The 24,729-nt window shown below is 43.7% G+C and overlaps 1 protein-coding gene across 1 annotated transcript in view; it reads left to right on the forward strand.

Annotated features, from left to right (window-relative positions):
- Positions 1-1,368: 1,368 nt before the first annotated feature.
- MYO1D (myosin ID) overlaps positions 1,369-24,729 on the forward strand; it is a 354,208-nt gene continuing 330,847 nt past the window's right edge. Inside the window, exon 1 of the mRNA XM_032429253.1 lies at positions 1,369-1,520. Within this exon, the coding sequence (XP_032285144.1) occupies positions 1,426-1,520 (95 nt within the window). The 5' untranslated portion in view covers positions 1,369-1,425. The remainder of the gene's footprint in view (positions 1,521-24,729) is intronic.

A 24,729-nucleotide genomic window follows, 5' to 3' on the forward strand; every position in this document is an offset into this window, starting at 1 on the left:
AAGCAAGCCTTGAGCAGGGTCCTTCTGTCTGGTTTACTCATCTCAAATTCAGCCATAGAGCTGGAGCCCAGCCAGGTCCTTGGGAGCCTCTAGATTTCCTAGAAGATGGCCTTAACCAAAACACAAGGCTGAAGAGGGGCAGCTGCCTTAGAAAGTCATTTGTAATATATTTTCATCGGGAAAATGTAGTAAGTTCCAAAAGAATTTTCCAAGGTCAACCAATGTATCCATAAATTGGAGACCACTTAGAACTCATCCCGCCCCATTGAACCAGTGCAGATTTCATGTCTACATGTGCAAGGCAGTACGATAGTTACTTGGTGGGTGCCAACTGGGATATGAAGAAATTTAGGACATGGCCCCATGCTCAAGAAGCCTACAATAATCCTAGGGAGGTGACACATACATATATTAAAAATTTATTAATAATATAAGGTAATGTTTGATGGCATGCTCAGATGAGTGCAACAGAAAGACGGACCACGGAACATTGAAGAAGGAAAGCATTCTGGCATGCGGCTTCTAAGTCCAGTGACCTAGATGAAACTGCAGCTTCCCCATTTGCTAGCGGTGTGGCAAGTTAACTTGAATTTCCTAAGGCGCTTAGAAACACTCCGGGCATTTTAAGTGTCCCCCAAGTGTTAGCTATTATTACTCTCTCTCAGTCTGTGAGCGAACCATCATTTCAAGTATGGAGAGGACGTGAGCAGAGGAGCAGGAGTGGGCTTCGCGGCAAGGTGATAGAATCATATGGAATTATCCTCGCAAAAAGCTCTGCGAGCTACCTCTGTAACTCAGCTTGCAGCCATCAAGCACCGCGGAGCAGGCAATTCTGGAAACCTGATTCCACCCACCCTCCTATGTCCGCGCTCCTCCGTACCGCCTCCCTGAGATCCCAGCGCCCGTCCCCAGGGGGCGCTGCCGCCCCGCCGACCTGGCCCGGGCCGGCGCGCGCCCCCGCCGCCCGCCCCGCGCGTGCGCGCCGCCCAGGTGAGGAGGCGGCTGCCTGCTCCGCGACGGGGGCGGGCTGCTCAGTCGGCGGGGCGGGGCGGGGCGGAGCTGGAGAGGCCCAGCCGGGACGGGGCGGGGCCGAGGCCAGACCAAGGCCAGAGGCGGGACCAGCCGCCGCCGTCTCCGTCTCGGTGTCCCGTCCCCCACAGCTCCGGGTAGCCGCCGCGGGAAAGCGGAAACTGCCGGGTGCGCCGCGCCGGCCGACAGCGCGCCGAGGAGCAGCGAGGCGGCCTCCGTCCGGCCCAGACCCGCCGAGCGGCGCCCGGCGCCCCCGCACACCCCGCAGCTCCGCGCCGCGGCCCCGCCCCGGCCCCGCCCGAGCTCGCCGCGCGCCCCCCCCCCCCGCCGGCCCCCGCAGCCCGAGCGCGCCCACCTGAGCCCGTCTGCGCCCACCTGAGCCCGCACGCCGGCGCCATGGCGGAGCAGGAGAGCTTGGAGTTCGGCAAGGCGGACTTCGTACTGATGGACACCGTCTCCATGCCCGAGTTCATGACCAACCTTCGGCTCAGGTGAGGGCGGAGTGGCGGTGCGCCCGGGCGGGAGCCTGCGCTTTCCCGAGAGGGGGCGCCCTTGCGGTGCGGCGGGATTGGGGGTGTCAGGGGCGCGCCGAGCTCGAGGGTTGGAGTGCGGCCGGATGGTAGTGTCCGGGGGCCCGCCGGAGCTCCGTGGTTGCGCCTTCCCGAGGGAGGACGCCCCGGGGTGCGGCTGCCTGGGAGGGTAAGGGGCGTGCCGAGCCCCAGGGCTGCGCCCTCGGGAGACGGGTGTCCTGGGTGCTGTTCGGACGCGGGGGGGGAGGGGTGCGAGGGGTGTGCGGGCTGGAGGCAGCGCTTGGGGCAGGGCCAGCTAGCTCGCTGCCCCAGGTAAGTGATGTGGGCGGGCCGGATGACCTAATGGAAACAAAAGTAAAGGAAAACGCAAACTTTAGGGAGAGTTGTGTGGCGGCCACAAAGGCCCTGAAGACGGGAGGGTTGTTTTGTAGAGAGATTCGGGTCTCATCCTGGTTTCGCACTTGCTTTTCTTTTTCTCCAATTTTTTTTTTCCTGGCGTGGTTCCATCATGTCGTTCAGGATGCTATGGAGTAGTGATCCCTGAGCTTGTCTGTTCCAGGACACTGGCTATTTTTTTAGTTACTCTCTAAACGTAATTAGACACGTTTCCAGACATCGAAGAGACTGCTCTGCTTGCCAGTGCCAAGATAAACTGTCTGAATTTGACAAGGCGTTCATGGTTTCAGTTTTTTTCAAGGAGTTATGGATGGAGCCCTTGTGTTACTGACATCCTTGAAAATGTAGTCACAACTCAACGCCCCGAAATGGGCTTCCAAGACGAATTTATTTTAGAAACTCTACATGTGATTATTTCACTCCTGATAGAGTATATGTAAACAGAACTTTAGTTTTGACTTTTTTTTGGTTAAACATTACAGTAAATGGAGTTTCAAAATAACGGAGTTTGGAAGCATGGGGTGGTTCCTGGAAGTTCTAGCCCCATTTCTTGTAAGGTTTATAGCTAAATATCACTCCATAAGCTTATAAAGTGAAGATCATGATCTAGGTTTGAGTGCTTAACTAACTCCGCTTCTCAGTAATAATTACCTCTGTTCGTTTTAACTTAAGAATTTTTTTTTTAAGATTTTATTTATTTTTTTGACAGAGAGAGACAAGAGGGAGAGGGAACACAAGCAGGGGGAGTGGGAGAGGGAGAAGCAGGCTTCCTGCCGAGCAGGGAGCCTGAGGCGGGGCTCAATCCCAGGACTCTGGGATCATGACCTGAGCCGAAGGCAGACGCTCAACGACTGAGCCACCCAGGCGCCCCTAACTTAAGAATTTAAAGAAAGTTTTTAATCTTTGGAATTGCAAACCCCATAGGGTCTTCTGCTCTTCTCCAGGCTTCTCTATGTCCCAGAGTATGGAGCAGGGGTGCAGTTCTGAGTTCTACATCTGCCTACTACAAGCTGACCTCGAACCAGTCTGTGTGTCTGAGTTTCCTAATTTGTAAAATAGTGAGGATCTTCAAGATTTTTCAGCACTTACGTTCTTTTCTGCTTTTACATATTATTGGTCCCAAAGTCTCTAAGTGTGAGGTTTGAATCTTAAACATTATTAAAGTGAGCCTAACTTAACCTCGCAGTTTAGTTCTACATTGTGCAAGGTACTTTAGGAGGTAAGGTGGGAGGATCCCAAGAACTATAAGATGTATCCTTATCTCTCAAAGAGGTGACAATGCTAATCAAGACAGGGAGAAAGTGGAAATTCCTCTTGATTTAAATAATAAATCAAGAAAACAATAGAAGAGTTAAGCTTTGTAGAGCTTAGGTGATTTGTTGCCAAGAAATTGTACACGCTACTTATTCTGGAGTTCAGAAGAGGGAGAGGTGCTTTAGGCTAGCTCATAAACACGAGGAGAGAGGTTCAGATGAGTTGCAAAGGATGGGTAGGGTTTGTCTAGGTGGAGAACATTCCAAGTGGATGCAGTGGCGTGCGCAGAGGAGTGGAGGCATGAAAGCTGATTCTGTTTGGGTGGTAGTGAACATACTAAGTTGCTGGAGGGGAAGGAGTTGATGTTGGGGAGTTGTGGGAGGAATCACCAGCTCATTAGCACGACCCTTGGCTAATGCCCAGGTTTCTGGGGCTACCTTCACACCCAATCAGTGAGTCAGTCGAGATCCTGGCCGTTCAGACATGCGCATGTATCTGTGTGTGTACTTGACGACCCTGAGAATTGGCTGCAATTCTCAATGTACAGCTTTCAGTGATTGTTCATGGTTTACTTATAAGCTGGGAGTAGTAGGTTCCCAGTAGCCGTAAACACAGTCTCAGCAGAGTGTAGCAGCAATACCCTTGCCCTCTTTAGTTGTTAAATCCTGATTACCCAGGTGGAAAGCAGTCCTCTCTCTGATAGTTTGGATTTCCTATTGCCCTGTTATCCCTCCAGACTGTTTTAGTGTTTAGCTGGATGAGCTTCCGGGCTCATGCTGTTGCGACCCTTGAAACATTTGTTTCACTTTGCAAAAGGTGACTAAAACACTGCAGGTCCCAGTGCTCTGGATGTTGAAGTGTTTTTATCTCCTGGAACATGGGTGGTTGGGCCAGGCGCCTGTAAGTTATGGTTGTATATGGGCAGAATTTGCGTGTTTCATCTTTCGGTGGATGTGTGTGCATGAGCCCGATCATTCGCGATCATTCGTGCCTTCCCCAGGTTGTGGCTCCTTCTCTCACTTCTGTCAGGAAGGTCCTGTCTTCTGCTCTCTCCCCTCCCTCCCCCCCACTCTTCTGCACGGCCCTCTTCATTTGTGGTCGGTGACATAGGTACTGAAGACAACACTGGTTTCAGGGGTCTGTGCCATCCAAACCCGATTGTAATTTTCCTGATACCAGCTCCCAGCGTAACACTGGGCACATAATACATTCCTTGGGACAACGCTTTTTGTAGAGCAAGAAGAAAAAGAGGGAAAAAGTTATATCTTTAAAGCTTTTATGATGTTCATTTAGAATTATCTCTTTACTTTGCTACTCTGCTAGCCTCCTTTTCCCCTCTTGGAGCTAATACTTGATTTTTAGACATTTGCTGCAATTGATGTAACTTTCCTCATACTGTTTATTATTTTCAAAGATTGATGTAGGTGTGTGTCTGTACCTTTGAGTCTGGATGAGGCAAGATTTAAGGGGTGATGTGGATTAGTGTGAGTTAGTATTATCTGTGAAAGAGTTACACTTCTCTTTCTTACCCTTATATGAAAAACTGCTAGTATTTTGAAGGCTGCTTGCTTTCTCTCCTAGAAGTCCCTTGCTGGGGGAGATCTGTTCTATTTAATTCTTTTTCCTTTTTTGGTGGGGGTGCTGGTGGTTATGGTGGTGGTGGTGGTCAGCTCCTCACTGCATTTTTAATGGGTCTGTGCCCAGGAGTAAGATTGCTGCATAGACACCTCTTGCCTTCATGGTCAGGCCTGGTTCCTTCCAACAGCCCTAATGACCACTTGCAGCGCTGGCCACAGTGTCCTCAACATATTCTGCTTTCTTTGCAGCCCCTTACTTTTGGGACCTGGAACCCTTTGCTGGGCCATCACTGTGCTTGAGTCCTTCCAGCCTTAGCAGCAGCTTTGCACCTTCTCTCGAATTGAGAATCCCGTGAGAGCGAGCTGCATGGAGCAACTGGTCCTCACGGTGCTCCTCACTCCCCACTTAGTCCTGTGAGCAAAAGGGAGAAGGCAGGCCGCTGCTCAGGGCTGGGCCCTGGCCAAGGACCGCATCCCAGACAGATGTGCTTTTCATTTCACTGGGCAATGAAATGCCCCGTAGGCTTCCAGGAGTCCAGTTTCCTAATTTTGTTGGTGATAGTTCCTGTTTTGAGAATAAGGCGTCTGCTCAGCCTGGTATCTTGGCTCCTTGGAAATTTAATTTTTCCTCCCCTCTTTCCTTACTGTTTTTTCTCTTCCATAAAAGTAGTCGTTTGAAACACTGTTTGCCAGAGTCACAGGCAACTTCTTAACACAGCATGTCTGTTACACTTTTGCTTAGACCAGGGCTTCTCAACTGCAGCACTCTTGACACTTGGGCGTGGATAGTTCTTTATTTTGGGGGGCTGTCCTGTGCGTTGTAGGATCTTTAGCAGCATCCCTGGCCTCTACCCACCAGATGCCAATAGCACTACTTTCCTCCCATTTATGACAGCTGAAAATGTTTGCAGATATTGCCAAATGTCCCCTGCAGGGAGGTGGGGGGGGGCGCAAAATTGTCTCCAGTTGAGAACCACTGGCCTCAGTTGTTCTCATTCCCTGGAATGTCCTCCTCCTTCCCTCCTCTCTGCTCACATGCTCTGCTTGTCACTCTTACTCAACCTTTGAGACCAGTTCTGCAAAGTCTTTCCCAGTCCTCTGAGTCAGGGTTCATTCTACTCTTACCTGTGCTCCCAGGACACATGGACACTTGGTCCTCACTGTTAGAGAGAATGTATCAGGTCATGTTGTTGTTACCTGCATGCCTGCCTTCCCACCCAATAGTGAGCTCCTCAAAGACAGAGAGCGTCATCCAGAGGTGGATCCAGGTTTTGTGGCCCTGAAAACTCATTACAGTTGCGAGGGTGGGGGGGGAACCATGTTTAAGAAAAAGAGTATAAATTGTGAATGCCAAATTAGATATAGGCTTTGGAAGGGGACAGTGCAGGTGGGTAGTGGTGAAGCAAACCCATCGCTGGTCCCCTTGTGTTTCCTATCATGCTGGGCACCTATGTGTTCAATACATTTTTAAATGCATTCACTAAACAGTCAAATGTTGGTTGATCTTCAACCAGTGGAATTCTTAACTTAAAAAAGCATACAATCTTCTCAAAATGCTGTAGTTATTTTAATACAGCTTAACTGTGTCGGGGAAGGGGGGAATGAGCTGTAGCATTACTTACGCATGCACGTACACACACTCACTCACTCACTCACTCACTCACCATGCCACCTCTGTACTCTTTCCCTGTGGCTGCTCCGTCATTTGGAAAATTTGGTAAGACAAAGGGCCCCTCTTTCTTGCCTGGGGCAAAACCTTAGGTACTCTGGGTGGTCTTAAAGCAAGTGTAACTCTGCAGTTGGTTCAGAGTTCTAGTTAGAAGTAGCTGCAGTTAAATTTATAGGAGAGGTGAATGGCACACTAAATCTTTTTGGCTTCCATGTGAAATTCTTTGGCAACCACTTTTAGAGGCCTTCGGAAAAGGACAGTTTGCTCTGTGCCTGTTTTGCACATTGGCTTCATATTGGGACAAAAATGAGAATTTGGGTTTTGGAGCTGCCATTTGGAGTGAATCACCCTGCTGTCTTGTTTCCTTTCCTACTCTGTGACAGATTTCCAAGACTATTTTTATTCAGGGTCATTTGTTGACCCTGGAGACTGCTGCATTTAGCTCCCAAGTAGAGCCAGATGTGGGTGGAATCGAGCCCTCGGAAAGCTGCTACTGGTGCGATTCATTGCAGTGTCTGAAGGGCTCTACTTCTACAGGAAGAGATAAGCTTTGACTTTTTTGCTTAACGTGGAGACGAAAGATGGTGAATCTGGTGTAGAGAGAAATGTGTTTATTTAATGGTCCACATGTAAGTTGTCTGCACTGGGAATTATCCTACTGTGGAGAGCTGTTGGTTGACATTCCCACCTAAGTCTGAGCCAGCTCAGCAAAAAGGACCCTATCTCAAGGACTAGTCCCGTTTTAGGATAATTCTCTGTCATCCATTGCCGGGTGGCTGTTGAGACTGGATTGAGCCATTGCCCAGCCACTGGCTACGTCCATCTGGTGGGGAACTTTGCTGTCAACAGTAGCTCCAGCCCCGTGGGGTAGATCACCTGTTGATGAGCCTCAGTGACATGGCTTATAAGGATGTCAGCTGTGTTCATACATAGGTTCAGAGGGTTGCAGCATTTAAAAATATATATTCTAAGCTTCTTTTTGTCTGTTAAATTCCTTGGTTAATATGATAGTTTTATTTCCTGTGGGAAGCAGGCTCCTTTCGGTTCAACTGCTATATAATTTCTGGTTAGATCTCTTAATAGAACAGTGTTACCCAAACTTTAGTTTTTGGCATTTATGGGAAGAAGAACTGGGAGAGCATTGCTTGTTCAGGGCACAGGGCGCAGTGGAAAGAGCACATGGGCTTTGAGACCCGACTGACCAAGTTCAAATCCCAGCCTCGCTTTTACTCTTTTTAGCATTATGACCTAGGGTAAGTTAACATCCCTAAGTTTCAGTTTCCTTACATGTAAAATGACTGCTTTTTAGGGTTATTAGGATGAAATCACATGATGTGTAAAAAGTGCCTGGTCAGTGCTCGGTACACAATTCCATCTCTACTAATGTTAATGGTCTTCCTGAATCTTCCCACATTACCTTGCTTCCCTGTCCTGACTTCATAACCGATCTATAGCTAGCTATTTTCACGTCTTCCTTCCTCATTAAGACAGATCCATTTGTTTTGGTTTTATTTGGGGGGCAAAGATGAAAATATTCTAGATGGGGTTGGGGTTACCTAGTGGAGAGGGCAAGAGCATTGGAGATAAACAGATCTGGACCTTAATCCTGTCTCTGTCCACTTACTAACACCCATGTGGCCTTGGACAAGTTACTTAGCCTCCCTGAGCCTCGGTTTCTTCATTTGTGAAGAGGGTGTTATTGTGAAGCTTGGATTATAGCACCTGTAAAGCACCCAACATGGTACCCAACTCCAGTGTTGTGACTCCAGTCTTTGGGAAGACTGAAGCAGAGTAGATCCTCAGTAGGTGGTCCTCTGTGTCTCTCCTCTCAATCTTCTCTCAATCCTGGCCTGTGGGCCAAGTGCTCTTGCTATTCCCAGTTCCCTCTATCAGTATCTCTCTAAATGTACCATAATACTGCTCCCTCCAGGTGTACACTGTTTAGTTTCCAAAAGTTTTAAACTTTTTGGAAAAGGAAATCAGTTCTAAATATTCCAAAATATTTTATTCTTCATGTCTACTGTTCTGTGCTTTCACAAAGGTTGGTGACATTGTTGCCCAAAATCCCCAGGTGCTATAGCTGGGTGATGAACTTTAAGTAGAGCCTCTAAAAAAATAAAATAAAATAAAAATAATCTGTAACTCATTTCCTTAATTAATTAGACATTCTTTCTGTGTGTATGTATGTATTTTAAGTTTTTATCTTAATTTCAGCTAGTTAACATACAGTGTAATATTAGTTTTCAGGTGTACAGTATAGTGATTCAACTCTTCCATACAACCCCTGGTGCTCATCATGACAAGTGCCCTCCTTTATCCCCGTCACCTATTTCCCCCATCTCCCCACCCGCCTCCCCTCTGGTAACCATCAGTTCTCTGTAATTAAGAGTCTGTTTTTTGATTTGTCTCTTATTTTTTCCCTTTGTTTTGTTTCTTTCTTAAATTCCACATATGAGTGTAATCATATGGTATTTGCCTTTCTCTGACAGACTTATTTCACTTAGCATTATAGACCTTATATATTTTTAGTATAACCTCCTGGCTTTAAAGCTAGCAGCTACTTCAATTCTTGCTATGTGCTTATCTCTGTAGTGGGTACTTTCATGAGGGTTGCTTTTTTAAAAAGTCACTCTTTGGGGGATAGCTGAATTGGGAGTAAAAGATACCTTCATAATTGGGTCAACATAAAGTAGAATATAATTGAGCCAAAAATGGATAGTGCAGACAATCTGTTGTTTTAAGGGCTTCCTAGAGAGAAGGAATCAACAAACTACATATTTTTTATTTTTTTTTTTTTTATTTTTATTTTTATTTATTTTTTTTTTTTTAAGATTTTATTTATTTATTTGAGAGAGAGAGCACAAGAGGGGAGAGCGGGAGAGGGAGAAGCAGACTCCCTGCTGAGCAGGGAGCCCGATGCGGGACTCGATCCCGGGACTCCAGGATCATGACCTGAGCCGAAGGCAGTCGCCTAACCAACTGAGCCACCCAGGCGCCCTACAAACCACATATTTTTTAAAAAGCGAGTACTGGTGACAGTATAATTGAGCGCTCATGTGTTAGGCACTAGAGCTCAGAGGGAATTCAGAAAGCGAGAAAGATTGGGAGTAGGGAGGACATGCTCTGTGGAAGGGGTAGAATGCAAGCACACCCTTGTTGGAAGTAGAGGAATGGCATCTTGGAAACCACCCTTTCCATGGGCCTTGCTGCCTCATGGCCCCCACTGTGCTGGCCTTCTTTTTTTCTCTCTCGCCACCCACTCTCAGCATGAATGGGCTGGCCCTGCTGCTAGCCAGCTTCCATTGCTCAGAATATTGCCCCCCCCACCCCCGCCACATTGCTGCACTTTTTTCATTCCTTTCTTATGCTGCCCCCAAATTCTCCCAACTGGAGATTGAGTTAGGTTGATAAGATTTCTCTTACATTGGTGTCAATTTGCTCAAACCTTTCTTTCTTATGCCTAGTTGAGATCAGTTAGGAGGGATGGAGAATTTCATTTCTGAGAAATAATTTTGCAGCACATAACTATTCAGGGATAAGGCAGACGTGGGATGGAGAGCTGAAATCAGTGGGGGTGGAGGGAAGGGATGGGCCGGATATAGTGTGAGCTCAGTTCATTTTTGGGAGGCAGGCTCTAATGGCAGGAAGGGTGCCTGAGAAAAACTTTGCTCAATGAAAAAATTTATCTGTGGCTCATCTTTGGGCCTAGAAGAGGAAATGGAATTTTTTTCCTTTATCTTATGTCTAATTACAGAACTTCCAAGACTCAGCACCCAGACTGCGTGTATGGTCATTCCATTGTGGGTTAAAGAGACATTCGTGAGCCAGCCTGTGAACCTAATCATGGCTATTTTGGTGAAATAGAGTGGTCTACTTCTGTGGAAAGTAGACCATTTTAAAGTAAAGGGCTCTGATAAGTGACTTCAGTTGATGGAGAAGCGATTCAAGAGCATCATCTAGTTCCTCCTTGGTACTTTGCCCACCTTCCATTCTCCTCATTGTCTAGCCTCACCCCTGAAAATAACCCTATTTATATTCTAGGCACAGCTGCTCTTGTGGGACTGGTCACTGTTACATCTGAACAAGACCTCCTTCATTTCCCCTACATTTCTGCTCCTTGGTGCACAGTATAGAAGTGGATTTCACATTAATTAGATTAACTCTAGTAAAGCTATTTTGCTTTAATAAAATGGTTGTTTACTGCTGACTGAACATAGCTTTTTTCAAAAAAGACACAGGCCAATTCATAGTTCTAAAAAAAACCAAAACAAAAAACAAAACTTCTGGAATAGATGGAAAAATATATCAAGGAACAAACATAACTTTGCTTTCATTCCTCTCCTCCATATATCTCCCACAGCTGTATTACTGAGACCTGGGTGCGGGGATGGGGTGTGGAGAATACCACTTATATACACAAGGTTCACATAAGCGCTAGAAGCAAATGAATTAGTCAAAAAATGGCTTCATCTAAAACAATGAAGCAAACACCAAGAGAAACTCAAACAATTTTTTTCCCCCTCTGACCACAAAGTCTGCTTTGAGTAACTTGTACAATAGAAGATCATCCGTAGCGGGGTCAGGGTGATTGCGAATGGCTCTATCTCAAACCGTTGCTTTGTGTTCAATATAAAGTCAAGAAAAATTTTATAGTCAATTAAAAAAAAAAGTCAAACTCTGTTTTAAAAAAGCTTACATTTAATTTTGGATAACCCTAAAATTGGTCATGTTTTAGTTTTGGCTTTTATGGACATCTAGGTCATTTAAAATGTATTATAAGAATAGTCCTCAATAATGAGGTTGAGTTAGCCTGATTCTGCCATCCTAGCCTATGTTCCTTATAATTAAGAAATCTTTACCAAAAAAAAAAAAAAAAAAAACCCTCAAAATAACAGATCTGTAGAGTAAATGTCAGTAAGTACAACTACAAGGAGTTTCTCACTGCCTTCAACCTGTCCTATCATATTTGTGCCCCGATTCTAGTCTCCAGGTCCTGAGGGCAAGGACCTTATCTTAGGGAAGATAAAGTCTTCTTTGTCTCTGAAGGCTTATTGCCAGGCATTAAGGACAAAATGTTTTCCCCTCTAAAAATGAACGAATACATGAATGCATATATTTCTGCATCTTTGATTCCTGCCTGAACTATGTATTGTATTTTATATAATTATATAATCTGATTTTTTTGTTGTTGTTGTGACTCTAGTCTTTGGGAAGATGGGAAAGTGAAACTATCATTACTCTTGGGGAAAAAACCCCACTAAAATATATATGAGTTTTTGCGAAATGATAGACATCTTCTTTTCTTTTCTTTTATTTTTTTTTAAATTTTTTTTATTGTTATGTTAATCCCCATACATTACATCATTAGTTTTAGATATAGTGTTCCATGATTCATTGTTTGTGCATAACACCCAGTGCTCCATGCAGAACGTGCCCTCCTCAATACCCATCACCAGGCTAACCCATCCTCCCACCCCCCTCCCCTCTAGAACCCTCAGTTTGTTTTCAGAGTCCATAGTCTCTCATGGTTATCTTCTTTTCTTTTAAAAGACTTGTAGAACTCAGGCATATGAAGCCTAACATCATATAAGAGGAAAACATAATTCATTGGTACTTCGATCTTGAGCCGTGTTTTGTTGTTGCTTACCTTAGCAAATTGACTGTTTTTACCAGCATTGTGATGCCTTTATATAGCTTTGTATCTTTGTTGAATATCTCTAAGGGACATGCTTTTATACAGCAGATCCAGTGACTAAGCCCATTTAGGTAGGTGCTGTTTTTTTTGTTTTTTTTTACCTGCATTCTGTGGTGTCCCTGGCCATGGAGGTGCCTGAGAAGCAGTCTTCCATTCCAGGTGGGGATGGAATAGGACTTCGGGCCCCCTGCTTGCTTCTGCTTCCAACACAGCAGCTCTACTTCTTATATATTGGGGTTCCAAGGAATTTTTGTTTGGAAGGAAATACTATCACGTTTAAAAAAAACAGTTTGAAAACCACTGTTCTAGGTGATTATTTTCCAGATGACTTTTATCCTTGCAAACATACCCAATTAGAAATATTTCCAACCAGGAGCGCCTAGGTGGCTCAGTCAGTTAAGTCTTCCACTCTTGATCTCAGCTCAGGTCTTGATCTCAGAGTCTTGAGTTCAAGACCTGCATTGGACTCCATGCTGGGCATGGAGCCTACTTTAAAAAAAAAAAGAAAGAAATATTTCCAACCAAAATGATTTAAAAAGTGGCAGCGCAGTATAAAATAATGAACAAAGGAATAATTCAGTTATCCAGATTTAAACGTGGCTGTATTATATACTGTATTACTTCTGCCTCAGTTTACTTCAGTTCTCTCAGCCTCTATAGTCTTAAAATGGGACTGATCCCTACTAGAAGGTCACTTCATCAAATGAGACAACGGGTGGGTTGTTGTTCTTAACACACCAAGGGTGTTCAAATGTCAGTGCTTTCTCATTTTTGCCTCCTTATGTGGAATATAAAGAAGGAAATTTAACTTTTTTTCTCTGCGAGTTAGATCATCATGATCATAGGTATGAACAATTGCTTTCATGCCTTTGGGATTTATTGAGATACATGTAGTGTTTTGTTCCACACCAAATTGATCTAAGCAGTTCAACTTTTTAGTGTATATGGGTAAGTTTCTATCATTTCTTTCAGTGAATTCTCTGTCTGTGAATTCTCTCTTCCCTCTTAATTGATATCTAATCTTCTCCAGGATGCACTTGTAGAATGGCCTATAAAGAAGGAAAGAGTTAATGTGTTCTGGTGAAGATTGAGGGTTTGAATTGGGTGTATCAATTGGAGGGCATGAGTTCGGAGACCTTTGTCTTTTTATCTGCCCTTCTTTGCTCAGAGGTATTTTTTTTTCATGTCTTCGGTGTGTTTGACTGGAAAGGCAGGTAGAACTCAAGGCTGAGTTCTGAGTAGGTAAGGTGCTACTCTGAAATGTGTTGCTGCCATTGGTATTTGAATTACTTATGTGGTTGATCAAACCAAAGTATGATGAGTGGATTTTTCCACCCCATGTGAATTTCATGATTGCTCATTGATTTGTGATAGGCAGCTGCTGGTGGCAGAGTTTGTTACTGTTTGCATCCTGCTTCTTAGGTTCCTGTTTTATCTGAAACCTTTACTGAAAAGGAACCTCTTCTTTAACTTCTTGATTTATTCTAGGCTGGTAGTTCCCAAATTTAGCTTGTCTGAGAATTACACAGCTTTTAAAATATACACCTCCTGGAGGTTCTGATATATTAAGCCTCATTAATGCCCAGGTGATTCTCCTGCCCAGCCAGCTTAGGAACCACCCTCCTAGGCTACTGGTTTTTCACTCCCTAGTTGTGTTCTGTTGGAGCTAATGGGCCGCGACCATAATGGGAACTGACTGGTATAATAACACATGTATCCAAACAGTGTTCTTAGTTCTCTTATGATTATTAAATCAATTAATTATTTGCTAGTCCTACTTTATTCTTCATCCTGACAACACGTTTTCTGTTTCACCCTATGGTTATGGTTGTCCATTGTTAGCATACTATATATTATTTTTCTTTCTGTCACCAGATTCTCCATTCAAAAAAGTATAATCATGCCATCCTTGTTAATGCCTTGATATATATCTATTTCTTTATAATATTTTGAACATATATAAATTTATATATTTTGAAATTTGGACTCTTCATGCTTATGCAAGGTATAACCTTGTAAATAGTTTTCTCATATAACATAGTAACTTAAGCACTTTTCCATGTTATTAAATTGTCTTTGAAAGTATGATAGTAACCATGTTTTTGTCATTCTTTTTGGGGTATGCAGGGGCAATCCAGACAGACATGGTTTCTTCTCCTACAGAGCTGATAAACCAGCAGGGGAGGCATACGAAATTGGTAAACAACTAAAGAATAATAATAATAAGTGCTGTGAAGGGCAGGAGCAGGGTTCCCTCATCGGAAAAATGGCAATGGCATATGTGTGGTGTGGGTGCGTGCTGCAGACAAGGCATTTTATGAGGAAGTTGGGTTTAACTGAGATCAGAAGGATGAGGACTCTGTTGGGGGGCGGGGGGAGGCAGGTGTGGAGTGGGGGGATAGAGATAGGGCAGTACAAGCCAGCAGAATGAATCACGAGGGAGGGAGGGAGATGGTGACAGACAGATGGATGCTTGGTGTGTTTCAGAAACGGAAGGGCATCCAGTGCGGCTGGAGTCTCCAGGCAGACGGGGGACAGGTGATGATGGAACACTGTCAGGGAGCACACTTTGCAAAGGGCCTTGGGAAGTGAAGGATTCAGACTTGGGGCGCCTGGGTGGCTCAGTGGTTTAAGCGTCTGCCTTTGGCTTGGGTCATGATCCCAGGGTCCTGGGATTGAGCAGGAAGCCTGCTTTTCCTTCTGTCTGCCACTCCCCCTGCTTGTGCTCCCCCCACCCTGTCAAATAAATAACATATTTTTTAAAAAAAAAGCATTCAGACTTTGGGTACACTTGGAAACTACTGAAGGGCTTTGCACATCTTGCAATCACTTCAGGTGATAGACTACTTTGAAGTATCTGGGCTGCTTCAGTTTAGCAGCCCGAATTCTCTGGTTCTGTTGGCTGGTGGTTCTGAATGTTTGTTTTTGTCAAATTGGGGAATAGAGTGTGGAGTTGGCAATTGCTTTCTATACCCTTCCTTAAGAGATAGTAAACACAAATATGGTCCTATTTTGATCTGTAGTCTGACAAAGCTGTTTCTTGGAGTAGGCAGCCCAAGAGCAGAGCTTTTTTTTTTTTTAAGATTTTATTTATTTGAGAGAGGGAGAGCTAGGGGAGGGGCAGAGAAAGAGGGAGAAGCAGACTCCCCGCTGAGTGGGGAGCCCGACACGGGACTCGATCCTAAGACCCTGAGATCCGACCTGAGCCGAAGGCAGATGCTTTAACGACTGAGCCACCCAGGCACCCCAAGAGCAGAGCTTTTGAAATAATCTTGATAATGACTAATAGGCTGCAAGTGGTTTTCAGGGAATTTTTTTTTTCTGATTTTATGCTTCAAGCAGGAGAAGAATTCTGAGCCGTGAAGTCTCTGAGTCATAGAATTTAATGCCAGAAGGGGAACCTTGAGGTTATCTCACTGATGTAAAGATACAAGAAGTTAGGAACACAGACAGTATGTGATTTGTCCAAGATTCTTCCCTAGTCGAGTGGCACAGTTACTGCTGGAGCAGAAATCTCCTGTATCCTAGCTCTGTGTTTATTCTGCTTTCCCTCTCTTCTTAGCTCTATTGCTTTGGAATCAAGTAGCAGTTCTTTAACTTCCTTTGTGATCAAGCACATAAAACATACTTGCCTGAGATGATCTAAACAGGTTGAAACAATGGAAAAGCTAACAGTGTAAATAATAAGTAAATCTCTAGTTCCTCTGAGGGGCAACAATAGAAATACAAAATAACATTGAAAGAGTGCCAAAGATGAGGGTTTCATAGACTTTGCTGTGCATCCACATTGACCTGCAAGGGTCGACTTGGAAGTTTTCTGGCTCAGTTCTGCCTCTCCAGGAGGGGTGAGGAGCTCCCACACCACCTTGTATCAGTTAGAATACTGTTGGCTGCAACTAAAAGAAAACCTGAACAAACCTTTTAAACAAAAAGGAAACTTACTATCTCACACAACCAGAAGTGATAAGAGAGGCTCTGGCCGGTCCTTAAAGCCTCTGGCTCCACTGGTCTGATGATCTCAGCCCTGCCTTTCTTTTTGTGCTGGTTTTGTCCTCAGGCTGGGGGAAGAGCGTTGTAGCACTTCTATGCATCCCACTCGGATGTAGTAACTTCTGGAGGAAGGAGAGGGAGCCATCTGCTTGTCTTGTGCTTCTCTCTCAGGAAGCCTCTAGAAGACTTCCTCACATTTCCTTGGTCAGCATTTGCTCACATGCACATTATTAAACCCATCACTGGCTCAGAGGAATGTGGTTAACATGATCGAGTTAGAATAGTCAAGAGCTAAGGATAGAGTTCACTTTTCCTGAGGCCCATGACCATGTGGAAGGGAGTAGATACCTGAGCAAAATTGGATTCCTTGTTCTTTCAGGGAGGAATGAATTTTAGGGACAGAATAGAATATTGGATAGGTGACCAAGAGTGCCTCCTATATATTCTTTTACAAGCTGTGTGGGCAGAATGGTGTTCGTTCAGAAAAAATGCTCAGTATGATGGGGGCACTTGAAACTCTGTCATTGGGGAATGACTGAAGGAACCACACACAAGACATGATAACTCTGGTGTGTTTTCCCATACCACCAAGCAGCTCTCTAGTTCTCAGTGGACACCAACGGCGTGTCTTACAGATTTAATGTGCACAAATCTGATATTATCTACATGGACATAGTGTCAGAGCCCGAAGGTTAAGGGCTTAGTCCCACAAGACTGCCCTCCACTTCAGACACCAACCCCAAGTCCAGGCTGCCCCCTGTGCTGCTGACCCATCAGCTGTAAATAAGAGGTTCCCGTGACCCCTTCCTCAGGGTTTGATTGATTTGCTAGAGTGGCTCACATAACTCAAAGAAACATTTACTATGTTTGCCAGTTCAGAATAAAGAGTATGATATGGGATACAGATGAACAGCTAGATGAAGAGGTGCATAGGCCAGAGTCTGGAAGCATCCCAGGCATAGGAGCTTCTGTCCCTCCACACTGTGGAATATCCTAGATCACACTGATAGAAAATGGCTGTGTATGTATCGGCCAGAAAGTATGCCATGACGTATGATATATTTAATGAAATAAGTTGTATAATACCCCCTTTTTTAAACAAAGAGGTGAGTGGCATTCCTTCTTGTATTAAAACAAAAAGAAGCAAGATGAGCATGGGGCATCTTGCTGTGCCAGAAAGCAAGGAAATCCTCCAAGCTTGGTGGGAAATACAAAGAAGATCTAGAAACCAGTTTGAAGGAGCTCCCCTTGTCTAAATCTGGGTCGGTTTGAGCATCAAACTGAAATAGGAAACCACGAGTCCATGCTTACATAAACTAATAAATTAATAGCTTGAACTTCGATGAGGAATAGCAAAAAAAAAAAAAAAGAATGCTGTTACGGCGAAGTCTGGCAGACACTGCCTTAATCACATGAGCAAGAGGAACAGCATCAGTAATGGGACAAATCAGATCACATACCATGTGAATAGATGCAGTAAGGACACAGCATCATTTCTGTAACATTCCTGCTGAAGATGCGTAACCTGAATCTAAGCAGAGCAAACATCTGGCAAATTCAAGTTGAACGGCAGTCTACAAAGAAACTAATCTCCCGAAATGTCAAGTTAATGAAAATCAAGGGAAGACTGAGGAAATATTCTAGAAAGGAGAGTAAAGAGACATAACTAAGGGTGAAGCATGAGTCTGAACTGGATTCTTCTCTATAGGACATTATTGAGACCTTTGGTGGAATTTGAATGGGGTCTGAGAGTTCATTGTTAATAAATGTATCACATTGTATCATACTTGAATTTCCTGATTTTGATGATTGTGTTGTGGTTGTGTGGGAGAATGTCATTGTTTGCAGGAAATACAGGTCAGCAAATCACTGTCAAGTAGTTCAGGAAGAAAGAAAGTACTTGAAAAAAAATTTTTTATAAGTTTGAGATTGTTTGAAAAAAAAAAAAGTAACTTTTACCTAGACATCAAATGGGTTCCCAAAGGATGTAGTGAGTCTCTGGTTACGGGGATTTATTGAAACAGAAGTTGGAAGTTCACTCGCCAAGGTTGTTGTAAAGGGGTTTCATGCACCTGGAAGATTGGTTTATATGGCCTCTGAAGCCCTAAATGCTAAGATTCTGGGTGTCTCTCTATATATTTTAAAGTAATTGTTGAATTTATTAAATATGTTTATGCCTTCAGTTACTACAGATCCAAGGAGATTGACCTCTCATACCAATCAACAGATATTACTTAAAACTGTTTGCTAGAGACTATACACTAAGGACCCAATCTAACTCCCTACAAGAAGTTCATGATGTAATTGGGTAAAAGGGACATTGGCGTAATAAAGTGTGTGACCCCCATAGTGTAGTATAGAATAGATGCCAGGTTGTAGGTACCAACATGGTGCAGTTCAGACTAGGAGGATGTTTCTGTGAGCTTTGGGGATTAAGGAAGGCCTCTCTGAATGTGTGGGATGGGGCTGAGTGTTGGAGCTTGAGTAAGACTGAGGTATGCATGACGTAAGAATAGCAGGGAAGAGCATTCCTTGCAGAGGTCCTCTGTGAATGGGCATGATCTGTTCAGGGACAAGGAGAAGACGAGTCTGACAGGTTTGGAGGAGAGCTCTGCTTTCAATTCAGTATAGTTAGGGAGACAGGACTAGCTTCCACAAAAGGGAAAATGGGGAGGAAACTGATGATTGGGACAGCTCTGAGACATAAGGCACTGTGTTAGTTGGTTTCTAATTAATTAAATTTATTCATTCATTCATCTCTTTTAATCCATTCAGCTCTAGGTGGGTGTTATACTCATTATACGGATGTGAAACGTATTCAGGGAGAGAAAATGATTTTCTCAAAGTCACATTGCTAATTTAAGAAGCACTTTGAATTTGAAAGTTGGGTATGGGCATGACAGCAAAGCCCATACCCTTTCTCCCAGCCCTGCTGCTGCTTGCAATGGAAAGGAGTAGGGGCACTGATAGAGACTGAGGGCACTGGCTACATGTGTCGATATTGAAAATAGTATTGGGAAGGGAGAATGCCTCTCACGTTGAGATCGAGGTGCCCATGGGACCCATGCGTGAGGTGTAGATAATGAAAGAGAGCATAAAGAGTGAGTAAAGGGCCATGGACTGAGCCCTGAGGAAATCTATATCTAAGGGACAGTGAGAAGAAGCACCCTAACAGGAACCTGAGGTGGAGCATCCAGGGAGGTGGGAAGAAGACAGCAGAGTGTGATATCACAGAAGTCAAGAGGAGAGGAGTGTGGGCAGTGGAGGTGAGCACTCCAGAGGTCACGGAAGAGGAGTCCGGTAGATACTGCACCGTGGAGTGCTTTGGAGACTTTAATGAGCATGGTTTCAGTTGAAGGGTAGAGGTGGAAAACAGCTGTAATGGGTTGAACGGTGAGTGGGGAGGGGGTGAAGAGGTAGAATCGGTGAGTGGTGGTAGAGCTTTCAAGAAGTTTGCTCTGAGGGAAGGAGAGGTCACAGCTACAGGAGGTTGTAGATGGGTTTTTGCTTGCCTTACTTCCTTCCAAAGATTGATTTATTTGAGAGAGAGTGAGTGAGCGGGAGGAGGGAGAGGGACAGAGAATCCCAAGCAGACTCCCCGCTGAGTGCGGAGCCCAGCACAGGGCTTGATCTCATGATCCTGAGATCATGGCCTGAGCTGCCGAAATCAAGTAGGATGCTTAACCATCTGAGCCACCCAGGCACCCCTCTTTCTTTCTTTTTTCTTATTTTAAGTAGACTCCACACCCAATGTGGGGCTTGAACTCACAACCCAGAGATCAAGAGTTGCATGCTCCACCTACTGAACCAGCAGGCATCCCTGCTTTTCTGTTATTTTTAAGCCTGGGAAGTTGAATATGAATAAATGCTGGTGGGAAGGAGGCAGGAAAGAGGGAGGTTTGAGGGAAGAGATAGTCTAATGCAAAGACCCCTGAGGGGATGTGAAGCAAAGCACTGGAATTGGGGGAAGCAGTGGTGGGCAGGCTGGGGAGAGGAAGGGGGCACCCATGCTTGTTTAAATTGTCTCTCACTCTCTCCCCCCCATACATCAGAAGCCTTTGTGTGCCCATGCATGGTGGCCTCCCCGACCAAAACATAGCTGCGTGGTCCAGGCCATTTCCAAAAAAACATGGTCCGTGAATAGGTCCACATGCACATTTGGAATGATGGCGACTCGTATTCTGTTTAAAGCTGCTCAGTGCAGTGATGTCTGTATAATGCTTTTGTTCTGAGATGTCTCCCATAAAAATGGGTGTAAAGGGAGAATGAGCGCAGGAGAATGAATATGCCCTGGAGCAGTGAAAGCTAGTCCTGCAACCTGCCCCAGGGGCAGCGGGTGTGAGCCACACTTCTCCGAGCTGATTACATTTTACCACATGGACTGTTTACTCTGACATGACCTCCTTTTGTGCTGTTTAGTTTGTGTTCTGAAGAATTGTTTTGGTCTATAATAGTTGACAGATTTTTTTTTTTTTTTAATGGTATGAAGCTGGCAGGAAAAAAAAAAAGTAGTTCTAGACCTGCAGTGTAGAAATAAGAGGAAGGTGTTGTGTTAGATGCTAAAATGCAGTAAGGAGTAAGAGCCCAACGTGGGGAGGAACACACATTTTCATCACTGGTGGATGGAGAAATAAATTGTGGTATTCATATGATAGAATAACAAGACAGCCACAAAGATGAACGAACTACAGCTGCATGCATCAGCGTTTAAGTTAACTCACAATCATAATACCGAGTGAAAGAAGCCAGCCATGAAACAAAACCTACTCTGTGCTCTGTCTATATAAAATTCAAAAACAAGCAACAGGAATCTATGGTGTTAGAAGCCAGGATAGTGGCTATTTTTGGAGAGGCGAGGAAGAACTGGTTAGGAGGAGGCAACAGGAGGGCACCTGGGGCTGCTGGTAACAGTCTTGACACAGGACTGTCACACAGGTATGTTCACCTTGATAATTCATCAAATTGTGCATTTACAATTTGTGCACCTTTTTATTGTTATGTTAATCCCCATACATTACATCATTAGTTTTTGATGTAGTGTTCCATGATTCATTGTTTGTGCATAAGACCCAGTGCTCCATGCAGAACGTGCCCTCCTCAATACCCATCACCAGGCTAACCCATCCCCCCAACCCCCTCCCCTCTAGAACCCTCAGTTTGTTTTTCAGAGTCCATCATCTCTCATGGTTCGTCTCCCCCTCTGATTTCCCCCCCTTCATTCTTCCCCTCCTGCTACATTCTTCTTCTTTTTTTTTTTCTTAACATATATTGCATTATTTGTTTCAGAGGTACAGATCTGTGATTCAACAGTCTTGCACAATTCACAGCACTCACCATAGCACATACCCTGCCCAATGTCTATTTGTGCACTTTATGTTCATGTTATACTTCAGTGAAATAGGTTTAAAAATGAGGAAATAGTATAAAAATCAGCAAGCAATTAAGAGTTGATGAAAGTCCTTTGAAATGTGTTTTAAAAAAATGATTGAGGAAACAGTGTACGAACCAGCAAGCAATTAAGAGTTGGTGAAAGTCCTTTAATCTTGTGAATGGCATCATAAAACTCCTTTTAACCAATGAAGATTAACCAACAATTCTGTTAATGTCAGCTGAAGGTATGGATGGATTTGCAGAGGCTGGAGGAGCAACTGCTAAGTATGGGATATATGTGTGTATGAGAGGTGACATTCACATGTGTATGTTAACACGTTGGCGTCCGGTAGAGACCATAGGATTGCTACTCAGTGGAGCCTGTGGACTCAGCCAGTGCACTCCCCAGCAAAGTATTCCAACTCCCTCCAATTCCTGTGTTCTGTAGCTGTAGTTCCAGCCTTTATCAGCCTATTCAGCCTTTACCCTGTGTTTATTACTTCAGCTTACTTTTTCATTTTGCTTTGAGTCTCAGAAGCCTTGAAAAATTATACATTTATGGGGTGTTTTTAATCCCAGGTTCTACTTAACTGGCTTAGTTGGTTTGTGCACAAGAAGTGCAAACGAATTCTAACATTAGTTTGTCAAATAAAATTAAATCTGTCACTACTGTATACACTCCATATAGTGTATCTTGAATTATTTTTTATTATTTGTAGTTTGCAGTTGGCTTCATCAATGATTCCTTACTTGAAGCCAGAAAAAAAAAAAAACTGCAGTTGATTTTCTTAGATGTGCAAGCTTCTTCACATTCAGGTTTATTTCAGGTGGAATTTTGTTTTTTAGAAGAGGGTGACTCACTTATGAGGAATTTTGAATAGTTAAGCAAGGGAGAGATCTGTTTTTCAGAGTTTCATAAATTTTCAATTGTCTCCACTCTGCCAGGATCCATTTTTGTTTCTTTATAACCTCTTATGAGTTAGATCTTCATGATAATTCTGATTAATAAAGTTCTCAGGGGTTACCTAGTGCATGTGTTTGGAAGGAACAGAAAAGAAAGTCTCCATGAAGTGAAAAGGAGCTACTATTTTTCCTTAGTTTGGCCTGATTCCAGTATAATTCCAGTTGTTGACATTGCGAGTAAAAAGAGTATTTGACTTTTTTTCTGTTTTTAGGCAATTAAGCTAATTCGTGTGTATATTTGAAAGCAGTATCTATATTAAAGGTGACTTTCAAACAGCCTCAGAATGAGAAAAAAAAGTTGGAGAAAAATTCTTACGGATTAAGTTAAAGACTTGCATACTTTAAAAATCACCTCAAGAGAGCTATGTAAACTTAAGGCAGATACCACAACTTCATAATGTTGAATTTATTAATTGTTTCAGTAACTTACTGGTTAAATTTACTATCTTGCGTATATTGATTCTTAGAACATTGATTTGCTGTGTAGAAAAAAAAAATCCCCTCCCCTTTTTTTTAAGTAGGCTCCACGCCAAGTGGGGCTTGAACTCATGACCCTGAGATCAAGACCTGGGCTGAGATCAAGAGTCGGACGCTTAACCAACTGAGCGAGCCTCCGAGACACTCTGAGAAAAAAAAATTCTTAATTTGTTAATCCAGTCTTATATTTTTTTTTGTTTTGTTTGTGAGCCAAATTGTTTGTTCACCTAAGCATTTAGCACATTTGATTATTTGCCAACTATATGCTGTGTTTTAGAGATACGAAGATGAATAGCATCCCCGTCCATGCCCACGTTTAACCCAGATCTAGAGGGAAAGGCAGACACAAATAATTGCAGCAGTGTGATAGAGATAAGGATGCTTGCTCCAGGAACTCTGAAGGAGACCCAAAGAATTATTTTAGAAGACAGCTTTCTAGAGGAGACATTTGCACTAGAGGATGAGTAGGAAGATGACAAGTGAGCATGAGAGAATAAGTTCAGGAAGTCCCATGCTTGCAGGTTTTTCAAATTCTATTATGTGGTGATAGGGAACCCTTGAAGGATTTTAAGTGGGGAAATGACTTGATCAGATTTACATTTTAGAAAAATGACTTTTGGTATTATGAAGAGGGTATATTATCGCATGACCGAAGCTGGAGGTAGGAAGACCAGTCAGGAAATTACTGGAAGGTGAGAATAATGAGGAAGAAGGAAGAGAGAAAGAGGCATGGTTTCCATACGTCCTGCGGAGGTGGACGTGAGTGGCCTTGGTATTCGATTGGATATCAGTGGGGCTAGAGTGTAGTCTGACTCACCAAGGTAGGAATTTGCGGATGGTGGCAATAAGAGATTTGGAGTGTGGGACGGAGGGGAAGACGGCAGGTTGAGGCTGTGGTTCTTGTGAGTCATCCTGCTGGATTGTCTAGAAGCCACATCAAAGCGCAGTTCTGAAACTTAGAAGAGTGACAGGTACCAGGGACATAGGTGTCAGCGTCTTCTGAATATGATGACATTTGATGTTTCTGGAGTACATGAGATTACCCATTGGAGGTGTGGAGTGAGAAGAGAAGACAAACACCACCTTTCAGAAAGAGTTTGCGCCCTCTTAATAAATGTTTCTCATGCATGGGTTTTGTTTTGTTTTGTTTCCTTCTCAATATATAAATGGTCTCTGTGGAAAACTTGGAAAGTACAAAAGTATGTAAAGACAGATTCATCAATAATTCCATTTTTTGTTTTGCAAGACAATCACTGTTAACATTTGGATTATTTCCTTGCGAACTTTTTTCTATGCATTTTTTTCCCACACAATTTAGATACCACTGTATAGACAGCTTTGCATCATATTTTTTCCATTTAGCAGTTTAAGCACAGTACTATCTTATTAAAATTATAAATAACATTGCATTTAATGTTTCTGTGCAAGGATTATTCCTCCTGTCATTATTTGTGATTACAGTGTTTTCTTAGCATGGGTTCCTAGAGGTAGAATACCTTGGTTGAAAGGTATGAACAAAGGTAAAACTTTGTATTGTGTTTTTTAAGATGGTTGTATTTTTTAAATTTTTTATTGTTATGTTAATCACCATACATAACATCATTAGTTTTTGATGTAGTGTTCCATGATTCATTGTTTGTGCATAACACCCAGTGCTCCATGCAGAACATGCCCTCTTTAATACCCATCACCAGGCTAACCCATCCTCCCACCCCGCTCCTCTCTAGAACCCTCAGTTTGTTTCTCAGAGTCCATCGTCTCTCATGGTTCGTCTCCCCC

This window comes from Phoca vitulina, unplaced genomic scaffold, assembly GCF_004348235.1.
Source record: "Phoca vitulina isolate PV1807 unplaced genomic scaffold, GSC_HSeal_1.0 scaffold40, whole genome shotgun sequence".
NCBI classification, from domain to species: Eukaryota; Metazoa; Chordata; class Mammalia; order Carnivora; family Phocidae; genus Phoca; species Phoca vitulina.